This window comes from Phaseolus vulgaris, chromosome 4 (genome assembly GCF_051622355.1).
Source record: "Phaseolus vulgaris cultivar YP4 chromosome 4, ASM5162235v1, whole genome shotgun sequence".
NCBI lineage: Eukaryota > Viridiplantae > Streptophyta > Magnoliopsida > Fabales > Fabaceae > Phaseolus > Phaseolus vulgaris.
Genome location: NC_143501.1, coordinates 11,779,537 through 11,797,822, shown reverse-complemented (window position 1 = coordinate 11,797,822; position 18,286 = coordinate 11,779,537). Strand labels below are relative to the sequence as shown.

At 33.9% G+C, this 18,286-nt stretch overlaps 1 protein-coding gene across 1 annotated transcript; it reads right to left on the bottom strand.

Annotated features, from left to right (window-relative positions):
- Positions 1-10,462: 10,462 nt before the first annotated feature.
- Positions 10,463-12,874, bottom strand: LOC137837234 (cytochrome P450 81E8). The gene is made up of 3 exons (XM_068646172.2): positions 12,186-12,874; positions 11,373-11,739; positions 10,463-11,225 (listed from the first exon to the last, which is right to left on the bottom strand). The coding sequence occupies exons 1-3, from the start codon at positions 12,698-12,700 to the stop codon at positions 10,620-10,622; spliced, it is 1,488 nt and encodes a 495-aa protein (XP_068502273.2). The 5' UTR covers positions 12,701-12,874; the 3' UTR covers positions 10,463-10,619.
- Positions 12,875-18,286: the final 5,412 nt, after the last annotated feature.

Sequence of the window (18,286 nt, the reverse complement as noted above, 5' to 3'; positions counted from 1 at the left end):
ACACAAAGTACCGTGATAATATGAAAAACAAAAATTTGATGTTTTGATCTTTGTAACTTGTCAATCTCCCTCTCAAGTGTTTATCACTCTTCCTTTCGAAATTCCACTTGATTGTTCTTTAAAGAGAAGTCATCCTTAACTTGATCTTTTTCTTCTTTAAGATGCTACATAGCAATGTTAGTCAACTTTTTCAAAGATCACAACTCGGAGATTAGAGGTTAATAAAAATTCAAAATTAAGAAAACTAAACTCAAAAGATTAGAGATGAGACTAACTCAAAGATTGTCCAAAAGTTCTAGACAAAAAAAAGAGTTAAAAGCTATCTAAAAAAGTAGGCACTAAAAATGAATTATCTAGAAAATGATTCTAGAATGGATTAAAAACAAAAGTTAAAGAATATCAATATTTCAATGGGGCATAAGACCAAAAAAAAAAAAAAATCGTGGCCCAATGTGGTTGGGCCCAAATATTTGACAGTAGTTAAATAGTCTGCTTCTTCCTGCACTTCCATACCTTCTTGTGCCACCCCATACTAAATATGAAAATACCATTTTATCCTTTTTTTTCACCCCCTTGGATTTGAAATAATAAGTCTATGGATTATGTAATCCGGATAAATTCCGGATTACATAATTTGGAAGTCAATTTCATATTTAGAAAAGACTTCCAGATTATGTAATCTGGAAGCTAATAACACATCTGAAAAAAAGACTTCCGGATTACATAATTCGGAAGCTAATCTTATGTATAGAAAAGACTTCCGGATTACATAATCCGGAAGCTAATTTTGAATATAAAAAAAGACTTTCGGATTATGTAATCCAGAATATTGAAAAGGATATTTTTGGAATAAGAAAAATTTATGGGGGGTTGATACAAGAAGGTATGGAGGTGCAGGAAGAAGCAACCTTCTCTAGTACGTGCAGTACAGTCCAATATTGTTTTTAGCTCAAAACAGTGAAACACTATTGTTTATTTTTTACTGTTTCTTCCTGTACCTCCATAACTTCTTCTGTCACCTCCATACAAAATATGAAAATATCTTTTTATCCTTCTTTGTGCCACCTCCATAGAGTAGCTTCCAGATTATGTAATCTAGACACATTTGAAAAAAGACTTCCGCATTACATAATCTGGTAGCTAAAAAAAATTTACGAATTATGTAATAAAAAAACTAATCATGCATCTGGAAATATTATAAAGGAGTATTTTTGAAAATACAAAAAATTGTGGAGGTGAGAGAAGAACATATAGAAGTGCGGGAAAAAACAATCTTGCTTTTCATGCTCTTCTGGTTTCATTAGGAGGCTAGGATTAAATTTCAATTTGACTATAATCATGGGCCTACCACAAGATTGCAAAAACAAAATCCAGCATCTCAATTGTTTTTATAAACTTGAATTACTGTTTCGTGCAAAACTTGTTCCAATTTTCACAAACGGACCCCACCAATAATCTCCAATGCAACAAAAATATTTGTCCAGTTTCTCTGCACCTTTATTTTCGATTTTGTGCCAAGATTCAATCAATTTCACCAACTTCACTGGGTCTCACTAGAACTCTACAATTACTAAGATTTTCACCTCAATCACGTTCACCAATTTGACAATTTCCAAATCATGGACCCCACCGTGTCAATACAAAAATTCCATCAGCTTACAATGTTCACGCCAATTTGAACTTCGAATTCAAACTCCAATTTCACTTCAACCACTTGTTGCACTTGCACGGTTTTTACAATTTCAATCACAATCCAGCACCTGCCAATTCTATATTGTCTTTTCTTTTAATCAAAACCAGTGAACGTCCTGCACCAATTTATTTCTAACACCAGATCATCCAAAATTAACTTTGCCAGTGAAATGCGTTCCAGCCAAAGCACTGTTCCACAACTAATTCAACTATTTAAAATAGGTTTACAGAAAAACAGTGTCAACGAAGCTATTGTTGGGAAAATTCAGAAATTAATTGTCCAAGCAAAATTAATAAGCAAATAATAGAAAATAAAGCAAATAGAATAATGACAGATAGCATTTTTAATGTGGGAAAACCTTTCTCAACTTGAGAAGTAAAATCCACGGTACTTAGTTCAAAAAATTCCCCTACTATGAATCCACCACTATGAAACAACTATGAAAGTAGAATTACAATATTTGTTTCTTCCCACTATGAGGATAACACTCAATCTCATCCAAAAAGATGAAATACAACATCTCTCTAATATCTCACTAGGATTTCTAATATCTCACTAGGTTTTCTAATCTCACCATCATGGTGTATATCTATTCTCTCTTTTTCTCTATAGGTTGCTTCATTACATTTTCAGAAGAGAGTTACAATTTCAAAAAAACTTTTAAATGATCATCTTAAATATATTCTATGAATCGGTTACCAATATTAATTGGTCACAATCTCCCATTAAATTAAGGAAAGATTCTCAATAATTCTTCTCCTTAACGGATTTAATTGAGAGTATCAATAATTCGGCTTCCTCACAATTCTCCCCATTAATTGACTTAATTGATGGTATCAATAAATCAACTCTCTCACAACCATGTTACCAATATTCATTGGTCATGATCTCTCATTAAAAAAAACAGAAATGCCAAGAAATTTCAACTGTGAACAATCAACCTGCAAAGTACTGCACAATGTTAATTTGACAGTTCTAATGTAAACTGTTTTCAGATTTATTTTTTCAAGCACCAAACCAGAAAAATTACTTCAGCTGCTACCAAAATTTCTCTAAACTGCACCAGCAAATTTTACTTCAAACAACAGCACCAAAATCAAATGAAATTCAGAACCACAGTTCCAATTAGAAACTGCAACAGCATAACCAGAAAATAGTTCCAGCAACAAATACATTGACTGCAGTTTCAAAAAAAAAAAAAAAACTACACAGAATCGAAACTTTTCATGTTGACGCACTAAAACTGTTTCAATCAACGCTACGATTCACCGTTTAAACAATTCCAAAACCACTCCACCGTTACACCAAACAGCGAAAAAAATGAATAATGTTTGCACAAGAAGAATTTTAATTTTTAGTTTTAGAAATTTACCAAACCATACAATTTTAGAACAAAAAGCGTTCTGCTTCAACGAAGAACAACAAAAATTTTCCAGTGAAGAAACAACAAAAACTGTTTTCCCCGTCTGAAGGCGAACCACAGTTCACTTATTCTCCGCCGCTGAGATAATTTCGTTTCGCACTAGCACCAACAAATTGCTTCAATGCTTCAACGATCCAGTACAGAATCGATTCAAATCATAGATTTCCAAAATCGCTCCAAAAATAATGAAGAACAAGATGAAGAGCACAACACAACAATCTCAACCAATAATTTCAGAACCGAAAAGGAAGCGGAAGAGGAATTGTTCCACGAAAATGAAGAACAATGAATCGGGAAAAGAAACCTCACAAGAACTTTTGTAAGAAATTTAAAATAAAACAAGATTCGAAACTACTATTCACACCACTAAATTCTTCTTTTTCACCACAGATCCGATGAAATTCACAAACATATCCGTTTGATATTCTCACCTCTCGATTCTGTGTTTTGCACCACGAAATTTTTTTAAAATGAATTTTAAAGAAAATGATAATGAAACCTAACTTTAAAGAAAATTTCTAACGATCTTATAGAAATTTAAGAACTCAAACATGAAGATATTTGAAAAAAAATTCAAAAAGTTCAATTAGTGGAGTTTATGACAATTTTGGATTAAACATAACTTTAGACAAAACATATATGACTTTAAAATCAAAACACTCAAATATAAAAAAAAATTCTCTGAACAATTTTGAAGAATTTAAGTGAAGTTAGGCCAACATTTAGTTTCTAGAGTGAGGTTGGGTCAACGCTACTAGGAGGAGCCTAAGCGAGATTAGGTCAACACTTAGTTTTTAGAGTGAGGTTGGACTAACACTACTCGGAATCTAGAAATTTGTTTAGCAAGAAGACAACTCTAGAGATAACTTGGATAAGTAGAAGTGTCTCAAAAATTGGACAATAATTCTTTATTGAAATTAAAGTTGAAAATACATGTACAAGAGACTCCTATTTATAGGAGAAAGTGTATCAAAACCTCTCAAATGAGAGTGTGACAAGTGTCACATCCTTATTGGTGCAAACTCTCTCCATTGGGATAGTGACCAGGGGCATGTCTTCATTGGAAGAAAATCCTCTCCATTGAGGAGATCACATGATACAAACCGACAAATAACTAAGGACACAACAAGAACTTCCCAAAAGGGTTAGTCATCTCAAGATACAAAGTCAAGCCCCACCAAGCCTCAAGAAAGAATCAACAAAAGAAGAAGAAGCTATAAACCTGAATATCAGAAGTTCTTCTTTTTGGTCTTCTTAAAAAAAGATAATATGTTTGTAAATAATTTGGACTCACTTTAGGGGTCCAAATAGCAAAGATAGGCTAGAATAAGGTGCCTTTAACATAATAGGAGGTGTAGATATCATTTTAGCTTGTTCCTAGCCCTTTAGGAAGGCAATTTGACCTAGTTTCTAGAAGGACAAGCCTAGGGTGCGAGTTTGACTTAGTCAAACCCTATGACTGCCCATTTTTTCCCTTTTCCCATCCTACCCCTCTTGTTTGTTTTCCAAGGCTCATTCACCTAGAAATAGAAGGTCTACCTATTGTATTTTACAAGTTGAATTTGTATGAAGTAAAGAAACTATGCACAAATTGTGTGAGCTCTTAGTGAGGATTATGTCATCTTAGGTTTGAGGTCTTATCTTGAGTTATTTGGGAAGTTCTCAAGTGGCGGTCAACACACTCATCTTGGAGCATATCACCCTCCAAGTCGCGTGACATTTCTCACCCACCACCATAAGTTTTCTCATTCCATTTTCCTACCATTCCTCCATTCCATTTATGTTCTTATCTCTTTTTCTCTTAATTGTTGTTCTTGGGTTTCACTCATAATCATGAGTATGGTGCATCATTTGGGAGGCCATGACATGTTTACCTTGTGCCCATTTCAATTCTGTAATTGAATCTCATCCTCACCATATCTTGTTTTTCATCTTTGCATATGTGAAATGAACCTTCACACTTACTTAACCACTTGGTTAAGTTCGTGTCCAGTGGGAATCTTCCTTAGCTCCTCACTCTTAATTGTTAAAATCCCAATCTTAAGTAAAAGTGTCACCATAAATGAAAACATCTAAAAATCAACTCACATAAGCACATGTGGACCTTCATGTCATTCTTGCCTTTTGTACTAGACAAGAGTGCTCGTGTGCTCGGGACCTCGGTCTAGGTATCTAGGTATGATGAACTCGGCTTTGGACCCAAAAGCGAGTCATGGGCTCGACCCAGTTTCGTTGGTAAGCCCGGTGGAGAATAATTAAAATAGAGAAAATAATAATTTTGGTCATATATTAACATAAAGTTGTTAATTAAATATATATGTCGATATATATTAAGTTGTTAGAACGAAATATATGTGAATATATGCACAAAATTGTTAGTTGAATATATGCACAAAGTTGTTAGTTAAATATATGCATTAAGTTGTTGTTTGAATATATAAAGATGTTAAATAAGTAGAGAGCACTCGAGAATAAAAGTGCACTTTTTTCTGTTGTTAGCACCGTGAGTAAAGGTGCATGCGAACATAATATTTTCTTGTTGTTAGCACCCAAACATGAAAGGAGCACGTGAGCAGGTGATTTTCTGTTATTATTTTATGCTTTCACTAGAGATTATATTCTCGTGAGTGAAAGTTGTTAAAGGAATAACTATAAAAGGGGCTTGAACCACAAGTAAAGGTATGTTGTTTCTGAGTGTTAGAGACTGAAACTGATTATTGTTTTGTATGCGCTCACTGACTTAATCGTCGGAGTGTGATCAATAGGTAGAGTCCCCTCTGTCTCAGCGGAGCGTTGTTCCAGTGCACAAAGAATAGGCACATTAGAAGTGGAGGTTGCCAATCCAGTCAACCTGAAGGTCAACCGGTGAGAACATTTGGCACCCACTGTGGGGCCCGATAAAAATTGATCCCATCCACATTCGTGTTTGAGCTTTTCGACGTGATGAGAAACACTAGGCAAGGACCACAAGGATCTGAAGGAAGCGATGCCCCCACCTTACAACAACTCACGGAGACCAAGAGGGCTCTCCAAGAGGCCAATGAGCAGTATAAACAAGAGCAAGAACGAATCCGAGAGGAAGCCAAAGCTGAGCAAGCACTTATGCAGAATTGGATGATGGCAGAGATCGAGGCCTCCCAGATAGCCAAAGAGGAATTGTGCAAGTCTAATGAGGAATTACATAGAAATCTATACCAACGTGACCAACGTTCCACCAGGGAACGAGGTCTGAACTTGCCTTTTAGAGATAGTCCCAAACCATTTTCGTAGGCGATCATGGATGAGATCGTGCCAGCTTATTATATCACACCCAAGATTGCCTTTGTCATAGGGGTAGAGGACCCTGAAAATCATCTCACGACATTCAATGCCCAGATGATTGTCTCTGGAGGAACGAACGTCATCCATTGTAAGATGTTTGTGAGTACTTTTACAGATACAACCTTACAATGGTTCAGTGGGCTTCCCGATGTTCACAACACCTCTTTTGTTTAGTTCTCCAAATTGTTTAGAGAACAGTTCTCTGTCAACCAGGTCAAGCCTCCTAAGTTGTATGACCTTTTCAATGTAAGGCAGAGGGAGGAAGAGTCGTTGAAGTATTATCTGAATAGATTATGGGCGCTTACGGTAAAACTCCAAGCGCATGATGAAGACGTGATGATCACCGTTTTTGAACAAGGGATCGCGGCAGGACAGTTCAGCGATTCGTTGATCAGAAATCCAACGAAGACATTTTCTAAGATACGAGAATGAGTTGTTTGTGTTCTTACCGGCTGACCGAGTTGCTGGTTGACTCGAGGTTGAATTCCCCCTCCTGAATCTACCTCTTCTGGAACCGAGTTCGTGAATCTTTGTCGCACTAGAATAAGACTCAGTTGAGACAGAGGGCGCCCTACCTGTTGATTACACTCCGACGATCAAGTCAGTTAGAGCTCACCAAAAGTAACCAGTTAAGAAAGTGCGTAAAAAATAGCATACCTTTACCTGGATACTCACTCCCCTTTTATTTTCGCACATGCAACATGCAACCATTCTCTCTGGAGATAAGAAAATCTTAAATGAAAATATTCTAAACACATTAATCTTTTACCTGTAACAGAAAAACTACCTACCATGGTCACCACTGATCTTCAAGTACCATCCGCAGACCCTCTTTTGTTACTACCGCATAACCCTATTTTAATAGGGTTACAATAACTAGCCACGTGCAACAGATATGCAACAAAAAATATGTAATGGGAAATATTGCCATATATCCATAACAAACATGTAAAAATAACAACATTATATTTACCGTCCCAAATAAAATCTATAAGTAGGTGTATATATAAAATTACTCTTCATAACAACCCTATCACGTGCTTTGGGCCTTCCCTAAAAAGGGCCATCTGCACAGGTCTCATCTAAGGCCAACGACCGAGCTAACCTCTCACGCCTCAAAGAACCGAGCATACAAAATAGTACCGAGAGCCGAGCATAAAAAATAGTACCGAGAGCCGAGCACTGGTCAGTACAATTTGTGTCAATTTTTTTTTCCTTACCTATTTTTCTGGAGTCTTATGTTCTTAGTGTTCTAGGAGTCTTTAAATCCATTCTTCTTATTTTGCTTTTAATTGTGAAGAACTAAAAGTAATTAAAGTTTATTTAATTGGAAGTTGAATTAGTTCCAAACAAAGAATTCAATTGATCATATGAATTGAATCTCAATCTATTTGTGAAAATTTGAGTGCAATTCACTTTTCAAGATTAAATAAAGTATTAAGAGGATTATTTTTATGTGGCAAATTGTTTTCACATTTGTGGAACTTTATCCTTCTTACTTTTACACTTTCTAAGAAAATTAAAACTTCATAGTTAAAAGTTTGAGTTTCTTTGAATTTTCATAAGTGTTTTTCTTGTTTAAGTTTTGTCATCATCATACTTCCATTTTGGTTTAGCTTTCTTTCTTTAAACTTTTCTTGATTGTCTTTAAAATTTTCTTAAAGTTATGTTGGAGTTCTTTGTATGAGCAAGTGATAAGAGTTTTGACCTTTTTCACTTGAAGTGTTGCTACCATGTGTAAACCCTTTGGAAAATATGCAAAACCTTCCTTGAGTAAAGTTAACCTTTTTCCATCCTTTACTAAATAGCCGAGTGATACACATGAGTGAGTGCGTCAAATTGTTATTTTTCACTAATTTTTTGCTTCCATTTTTGCAAATCATGGCTCAATTGTCTTCGATAGAATCTTCAAAACCTCTATCTCCTCAAAAGACACGTCTTTTGGGGGAACTTGAGGATACCAAGAGGAGCTTGGCCCACAAGGAAGAGGAAATGTGGCAACTAATTGAAAGAATGCAAAGTCTAGAGGATACTCGAGAGAGAGACAATCTAGAGAAAGCACGCGGGAGCCTAGAAGAACCACAAGAAATTACATGCGCTATAGAAGTCAAGAAGAAGAAGAAGAATGGAGAGTGCATAATTATGAAGCTAGGCACCATTATCAACATCAACCAAAGAATTTATTTCCTTTTGTAAAGTTACCTAGTTTAGGTGGGAAAAGTGACCTTAATGTGTACTTAGGATGGGAAGCTAAGGTAGATTTTTTTTTTAATGTGTATGAGGTTGAATAGAACCAAAAAGTTAAATTAGCTTTCCTATATTTTTTAGACTATGTCATGCAATGGTGACATCAAACTATAATGGACTTTGGGCTAAACAAGAGGTCATTCGTGGTCTCTTGGAGTGATTTAAAGTTATGCACACGCACGCGGTTTGTTCCTCCTAATTATAAGAATGAACTCTTGTTGAAGCTCCAACGACTTCATCAAGGATCTAAAAGTGTAGACGAGTATTTTAAAGATTTAGAAGTAACTTTGACTAAAGGTATAAGTTTGGACAATAGTTGTCCTCTCTTGATTTTGTGTATGCTCAAATATTTTCCAGGATGGTTGTCTCTCAACTTCCAGACCCAAAACCTGAGGCCCTGGTCCGGGTGGTGGTCTTCTTACTTCCAGATCTAACATTCAAGGTCCTCTCCCGGTTTCGAGCATGGCTTCGGCTAGTTGTCGCTTCATCTGGTCTTTTTGTTCTCGAAGGACTTGTACGTCCTCCTCGTTCTTCTGGTGGAGGGCCTATATCTCCTCCATGTTCTTCTGATGCATTTATGTTATCTCTCTTTGCAAGGTTTGGAGCATAACTGCTTGCTCGGCCTCTGTCACTTTCTTGTTCATCATCTGTCTTGTCAAAACCATTTGTTGCTCTCTTGAATTTATCTCGATCTCACGGTGGACACCAATTGTACTTGTATAGACTGATAGGGCCTAAATAGTATTTGATATCGGCTGGAACAATTGTCTTTGATTCCTCAGTCGCTCCTTCGTCGCCTTCCTTCACGTACTCGCTCCTTCATACTCGATCTCTCCTCTTTCCTCTTCTCGTACTCACTCCCTAGTACTCGGTCGGGAGTTAACCTGCAAAAGGTTCTCCAACGATTAAGTAAGTGCTCTATATAAGAGTGAATGATGTATTGATAAAAACGTACCTTACTCTTGTGTAACAATGCTTATTTATAGTGTTAATAATAAGTTATCTCACTTATGGGATGTATCTAACACTTATCTTTAATAAAACAATATTAGCTTATTTATAGCATGGTTATCAAATTTATAGGGTGTTAATCAAATTTATAGGATATTACCGGATTTATAGGATGTTATCGGATTTGTTGCATATGTCTTTCTTTGCTATTTAATATAATCAATTTTTTCAATCGATCGATCACTTATATCGCATGACGTAGTTCGTTCGATTTCGACCGGTACATAAATGTATAAAAAATATTATTATTAAATTATAAAATAAATATGAAAAAGATGTTGGATGCTAACGTATCAAGGTTCATAATGTTATTTTTGAACCTGATGTGCTTGCGGGGTCTGTTGGCCAATCCAATGTCATTTTTGGTGAAGCATTCCTTCCCCACAGATTGCGAAGAAGCGACAACAATAAGACGGAAATCGAACCAGAGAGAGAAGACTTTGCCGTATTTTTCCGACAACTATAAGTTTTTAATTCTATCAATATCAATTTAATTAATACTATAAAATACTAACCGTCTGAAATTCAAATAATTATAAAAATTAAATTATTAAATTAATAACTACATTTATATGCCTATTAATTTTCATCCAATAATTATTATTACATATATATCTATCTGAATTATTAATGTTTTATCTATCATAATTCTATAATAGAAAATAATTAAAATTAAATTACAAAAAAGCTTATTTTTATCATCATAATATCTATTATAACTAAAATCTTAAATTATATTTATATGCTTTATCAAATGAATTATCATATTAAACAGTATAAACATGATATAAATTTATTACAAAATCTAACTTATCACACACAAAACATAGTACAATCATGTTTATTCTCCATACATGAGAATATCTTTATTCCTTAAATAACACTAGCACATCTGAAATCAGTACACATTCAAATCTTTATTCTTTAAATAACACTGATTGGTGGTGATTGACGGGCTTTACACATAACTTCCAATGGATTTTTTCTTGATATAGTGATGCCTTTTGCTTCAGACATATCAACTTGTTCTTTACCAATTCGTTTCCACTCAAAACATTGAATCAATAAGGCCAAAGATAAACCCACTGTACGTTGAGCCAAGTTTGATCCAGGGCAAGCCCTCCTCCCTAATCCAAATGAAAGTAAACTACTTGCCTCACTTTCCTTCTCAAACCTTTCAGGCTTAAATTGTGTTGGCTCACTCCACAATTCTGGATCATGATGAATAGCCCAAGCATTCACTAACAGTATTGTTCCTTTTGGGAGATTATATCCTCCTATGCTGCAATCTTCTGAAGCCAAATGTGGTGACCACAGTGGAGCAGCAGGATGCAATCGAATTGTCTCGTGAAAAATGTTTTGAAGATAACTAAGTTTTGACATATCAGATTCATCTACCAGACGATCTGAACCTACATGACTGTCTATTTCCTTTTTTGCCTTCTTCATAACTTCTGGATGATTTAATAAATTAGCCATTGCCCATTCTAAAGTTAAGGCTGATGTATCTGTTCCTGCAAGAAGCATACTCTGTAAAATCCAAAACAAAAAGTATTAGTACATCTCATAAGGAAAAATATCCTTCTCAATTTCTTTATCATGATAATCTTTATTTTTCAAGAATGAAATAGTGATATGCATTTAAAAATAAAAAGATATATTTATAGAAATAATTACCATGCAAAGTCCTTTGATGATTTGATCGGTGTATTGTTGAGGTTGTGATCGTTGTTGAAGTAGGAGTTGATTTATCATAGTATTGTCACTCTTATTTGCAATACGACTTTCGTCAATGAGTGATTGTAAGAATGCATCGATTCTCTTACCAATGTTTTTCAGCCTCTTCTCCAAATTATCGAAATCAAACCACCTCATGAAAGACAAGAAGTCTCCACGATTATTTACTCCTGCTAATGCCACCATCTCTCTAAGAATATCTCTGAATTCTTTTGCTTTCTCCACATCACTCACATCACAATCATCACCGTAAAATCTCTTTCCCGACACGATCATCATCATAGTGTTAAACGACGTTTCCATAAACCTTAATTTAGAGATGTTATTTATACATTAGGTCATGTATATAATAGGACTAACCCCCCATATATATATATATAAAATGTAAGAAATTGTTTTGCTAACTAATTGTTGAAAAACCAGAAAATATAAGTAGTTTCAAGAAATCTCAGTGACTGACCAATATAATTTATCAATAAATTTAAGTTATTTCTTAATTAGTATTACAGGAATACTAGTTTACATTTTCCGAACATACTATAGGAATAAAACTATATAAAAAAATGCTAAAACACATGTTTAGCCCTATATTACTTTTAATATATAATTTTAACCTCTTTGTTTCGAAATAAAAAATATTTAATTTGAATTTCCTAAAATGGGTTGTTTTTTGTTGACTTCTGTATAAGCTTGTTTAAAATTGAGTGATGCAATATATGTAGAAAAAGCTTATTTGACTTGATAAGAACTCACATGGTTTTGAGATCGACTTTACAGAAGTCATTGCGCGAGACGTGAGCGAGCTTCTGCATGAGCTTCATGAGCTCGTCCCTTCGGATATCGTAGGAAGCGTTTAAACGGTTCGTTGAGACAACCTCCAGGGACAAGATACGGCGGAGATGGCGCCAGTGCTCGCCGTAGCAGGAGTGAAGGATGGTGCTGTTGTTGTAACTGATGTGCTTGCCAAGGAGAAAGTGGGGTCGGTTGGCCAATACGATGTCGTTTTTGGTGAAGCATTCCTGCACCACGGATTGCGAAGAAGCAACGACAACGAGACGGGGACCGAACCAGAGAGAGAAGACTTTGCCGTATTTTTGAGACAATTGAGTGAAAGTGCGGTGGAAAGGTTGTTGGAGTTGCAGGAGGTTTCCTACTATAGGGTAAGAAAATGGTCCTGGAGGAAGGTTTCTGAACTTTCTTGTTGGGAAGAAGAGCTTAAGAGAAAAGAGAAAAAGCACAAATATGAAACTGAAATACAACAGAGCCATATTGAACTTCTGCTTCTTCTATTGCTGTTCATTCTGATCTCCCATACTTCTCAATTTATAAGGCTCGAGAAATTATGAGAATGGCAGGATCTGGTACGCTAAGCCGGAAAGTGAAACAAGTGAGCTGGCCTGAATTATTTCCAGTTCTTTAAAAAACATGCGCGAAACGCTTATGGTAATTAAACTAAATACAACTTAATTTATTACTAGTACTTTAAACGTGTTTTAGAAAATTACAAATAGGTAGTATTATAATTCAAATTAGGTTTCAATAACAACCTCATTAAATATGTTTTTTATTATTTATTTTTTAAAATTAGTTTTTTTCCTGGTTAAAATCTTATATATGTGATATTTATGTTTTTTTTTTTCCATGTACTTTAAAGCAAATTTTTTTTTTCGTGTGTATAGTTCAAATCTTAGATATATGTTAAATAAGTAATGTACTTTAATGCAATTTTTTTTTTTTTTGTGTATGTAGAGTTGAAATCTTAGACATATGTTAAATAAGTTTTTCGTCTTTCATTCCTACATTTTTAAGCAAAATTGATTTTTGTCTTTAGTCCAAACTTTAGACCTCTTAGATACTTGTAGTAAGAAAATTATTAAAATAAGTTATTACCAGTTTTTTTTATGATAAACTGATTTTCAATGCGAACTATGATGTTAAAATATTTTAAAATGACTTATTGTTGACGTAAATATTATAATATTATATTACAGTTCACAGATAAAGTCGTTTCTTATTAAAAAAAACATTGGTAATGACTCATTTCAATAGTTCGCTTACTACAAAGTCTATTGTTTAAACTCTAGGAAAGTAATCAATTTTACCTATAGTAATGAAAAAACATATTTAATCCATAATTTTATAGTAATGAAAAAATATATTTAATCTATAATTAACATGTAAATAACAATTTTTCAATTTATCTATACTCTATCAATTCACTCATTGTTGGAAAAACGATCTGAACTTCCTTGAATATGAAGGACAAGCTCGCGTTCTGATTTATTTTTGACGACCTAAAAGCTGGGGGAGGCAAAACATATATGACTAATCCATTTTAACAATTTTGCTCTTTTTCAGATACCCAAACATAATTTAACCTTTTATAAATTATATTAAATATAAATTAATTGTAATTTAAAAAAAAAAAAATTTAAAAACAAGAAGAAAGAACAAATTTCTAAATAGATCAGGTAATGGGTTTTCACGTAAATACAATTTTAAGGGATCTGAAAAACATAAAAATCGCAGTAAACATGTTACTTCACGTGGACCCGATGTAGTGCTTGCATGAGTGAAATCGGTAGTGAGATTTCTTTAGCTAACAATAGCAAACACACTTTTGCACGTTGGCTTCAAGTGGTGTATGCATTAATGGAGTCGTTTTTAAACATTTTTTAATATAGTTTTTTTATATTTTCTTGAATCATCATTCGAACCATTTGTTTTTGGTTAGCATTCGTCATTGAAGTTGATACTCTGTATTTCTTTTATATTGTTGACATTGAAATGATGCTTGATTCTAGGAATTTCAATCAATCGAGGACAATGTATGAATGTACGTAATAAATTGGAGCCGATAAAAAAAATGTAATAAATTGGAGTTTATTATTTCATGTCGATATAAATTTTTAAAAAAATAATAATTTAGTTTTGTAGAAGTAAATATATAATTTAGTTTTTTCAATATTGAAGTAGGTTGTTTTTATCTATTTTTATGTTTTTTAATTGTGCGATTTAAAATAATTTAGTTGGTACAAGGAAATATTATGTAATGTAAACTGTAAAATTATATGTTTGAAATATTTTACAATAAGGGGACTAATTGGGAAAAAATTATACATTGATATGTAGATATAAATTATAAGATTGAAAAAGTAATGTTATTTGAAATATTAGTACATAGGAGTAATTACTTTAAATAATTTAAAGCATAAGAACAAAATTGTTCTAGATCAAGAAACTATCAATGTGTACTCCCTAATTTAAGGAGTTCCTAATTTCAAGAAATTATTATGTATTAATTATGTTTAGAAGAGTATTGATGTTAGTCTCCAAAAAAAAAAACTCACAAAAAGACTAAAAGGAACACTATACTCACTCTAATTATCATTTAGTGTCTCCCTTTAGTCTTTGTGTGGGTTTTTTGAGAGATTAACATCAATATTTCTTGTAGTGTGATTAGCAAAGTTAACTCAGTTTCATTGTATCTTCTCCTTCTTAGATGAACTCACCTTTTATATATAAGGAGGTCTCTCTCATTTGTAAACTTACACTATAATAAATTTGAAAATTGTACATAAATTATTACTTAGGATATATGTTTGTACGTAAATTCAGCATTATATACAAATATTATTTATGGATCTTTATTTGTCAGTATCGTGGATAAATTCAATATACATATGAATTATTATTTACGGATAGAGATTTATATTACGGTTAACTCAGCCTATGTTCAAGTTAGGAATGATACAGTTGAGGAGGTCCCTCTAGTTTACAGTAAGTTGTGGAGGTGCAAAGCCTTGCTTTCTTCTTTGTTCACAGCTTGGAGGGTGATAGAGAATAAGGTTTCTACTAGGGTAAATCTGGAAAGATGCGGGGTGCTGATTGAGAATCCCTTGTGTTGTCTGTGTGGGATGGTGGAAGAGTCGTCGAGTCATCTGTTTTCCGTCTACGACTTTGCTTGGCGTGTCTGGTGTCTTTGTTTTAAGTGGCTAGGCGTGTCGTTCGTTATTCATAAGGATCCTTTGGCAAACTTTTTTACAGTTCAGGTTAAGTCAAGCTTCAGATTCGGTTAATGATGTTTGGGGTGCAATTTGGGTTGGAGTTGTGAGTGGTATTTGGAATCATAGGAACTGCGTGTCCTTCGATAGGGGGTGGTAGATGCGCTCGAAGTATTCGCTTTGGTACAGGTAAAGGTTTGGTCGTGGATTTACGCAAAGTCCCGTTGTGCTTCCTTCAAGTACTCTAATTGGGTTTTGAACCCAGTGAATTGTATGAGGATGGTTGTTTAATGTTTTTCTGTGATTAGTTTGGTTGTTCCTTAGATAATCAGGTAGGTGTTTCATGGTAGGAGTATGATAAGGTGTTTTGCTCTTTATGTATAAGGGTTGAACCACGCCTGAAGTGGTTCCCCTATTTATTTTTTATTGCCCATAAAAAAAGTAAATTATCTGCAAATTTATATCCATGTAAATTCAACAACAAGAACGTGCACCTTTATTTTCGGGTACTATTATTATTCAGATTAGTAATATTAGTATTATTATATATTGTTAACAATATCAATATTATTAACACTACAACTAATATTATTATTATAACTAATGATAATAATTATATTAATATTATTATTCATATAATTATTAATATTATTATTCATATAATTATTAATATTATTATTATTATTCATATTATTATTAATATTTTAATATTATTATTTATATTATTAATATTATTATTTATATATTATGAATACTATTATTGATATTAATAATATTAATATTATTATTAACTAACAAAACACATATGTGAGGCGTTGTCCCACACGTGTTTTGAGTTTTTATTAGATTAAAAAATATGTATTTTTATTATTTTTAATGAATAATTAATTAAAAACAATATAATTTAAATGTATATAATTTTGTATAAGTAGTATTAAAAAAGTTGTATAGTCATTATTATTAAAAATAAAAGTTATTTAATTAAAACAATAAAAAATTATTTTTAATTTATTAAAAGATAAAATATTCCAATTATAAATAATTTTTCTTATTTTTTAGACAATTTTTCTCATTTTGAAGGTAATTTGTTTTATACATATAGCCGTCCTAGTTTAAAAAACACTTATTCAAACAGTAAAACAAATATAAGAATTTCATTTATTAATGTTATAGATATTAATAGTATTAATATTATTATTATTATATTATTATTACTATTATTAATATTATTCATGATCCATACAAAATTTATCTATAAACATATATTCGTAGGTAATTTATTTATAACTTACATATGTGAATAATTACTAGTACAAAATATCAATATAACAATCCTATATAAAGACGATTTTTATATAATCATCGTTAAAAAAAGTGTGGTAGCAAACTTGTAATTATTTTGTGTTTGCAAGTCAAAATAACGACGGTTCTAGCATGAATCGTTGTTATAAGTGTGACTGAGGTTTTTAACGACGGTTTTAGCATGAATCGTTGTTATAAAAGTGGCTGGGAGTTTCTTAATTGGTCGGTTTTTTAATCTTGCCTTCATTCTCGTTTGCACCTTCACTATTTGCTTTACTCCTTCATTCTTCCGCGCCTTCAGTCTTATTCACTCCTTCATTCACCCTCTCATTTCTTTTTCTTCTCTTCACTGCCTCTTTGTTGCACCACCGTAAAGCACTCACCCATCGCGCTGCTGCACCTTGCGACAGAGCCACTACGCTGCTTCCTTTTTTGACAGAGCCACTGCACCATTGCTCCCCGTGATCGCACCGCTCCTTTGTGCCGCCAACGACCGCACCGCGCGCCAACACCATCACCTGTCTCGTTCGCCCTTCGCCCGCAGCGCCGCCAGCAACCGGCGGCTGACATGATATTTCTCACAGAGGGTAACTGGGCATGGTTACCGAAGCATCTCATGAAAATACATTTCACCTTACTAAATGTGGAGCGTACACGTGGCGCACGCATCGACATTGGGAAAATCCTACCGTTTCACCTTTCCTCTTTCAAATATATCCTTCTCTTTCTCTCCAGAACCATCGTTGTGCTCAAGCTTTTCTACCTTTCAAAAACTTCTCTTTCTTCTTCGCGCCACCACACACCACCGTCTCTCACCGGAAAACCAGGTATTGACTCTATCCACTCGACTCCGTTGGGCAATTATCGTTTATTTTATTTATTGTATCTTGAAGAATGTATCTTAGCTTACATTGATCTGATTCATTCAACATATTCCTCGCCTTGAACTGTGTTTCGTATTTAGTTGTCTTCAAGGATGGATTATAGTTTTGCGTATCCCTGGGCTAAAATGGAACTTCTTAAAGAGACCTCCGTTTATACCACCCGTTTGAAAATTAGAAAGCTTAGGGAATTGGGGGGTTGTCTAAGCAAAAAGCATGAAAGTTTAGTAAAAGTAGTAGAGTGTAGGGAAGAGGAGCCTATATGTAGTGACGATTAGTTGGACCCTGATGCTCCATTTTACTTCTTCTAGGCCACATTCTTCACCAAAGTCGTACTTCGCCTTCCCTTCGAAAAAAGATCTATTAACCAAGCTGAACGTGGCACTCACCCAGCTACATCCGAATAGTTGGGCGTTCATCCAAGGTTTCATCATTTTCTGTTCCCAGCTCGGCATTTCGTTGACTTTGAAAGTCTTCCTCTATTTCAAACATTCTAGTTGTCAGTTGTGAGTTTCTCTAAATCGTGCCCCTGGGAGAGGCCAGCTTACCCTATTCCAGTCATCTTATAAAAAAATTTAAAACCGTTCATCAAAGTCCACGCCTCGGCAGGAGATCCATCCCTACTGGACGACTTTCCTTTGTATTGGACACCCAATCCCCAGTTCCA

Coding starts and splice junctions, on each gene's coding strand:
- LOC137837234 (XM_068646172.2), bottom strand. CDS start 12,700: ATGGCTCTGTTGTATTTCAGTTTCATATTTGTGCTTTTTCTCTTTTCT. Junction 11,740..12,185: donor AAAGTCGATCTCAAAACCAT/GTGAGTTCTTAT, acceptor CTCTAAATTAAG/GTTTATGGAAACGTCGTTTA. Junction 11,226..11,372: donor TCATCAAAGGACTTTGCATG/GTAATTATTTCT, acceptor TGGATTTTACAG/AGTATGCTTCTTGCAGGAAC.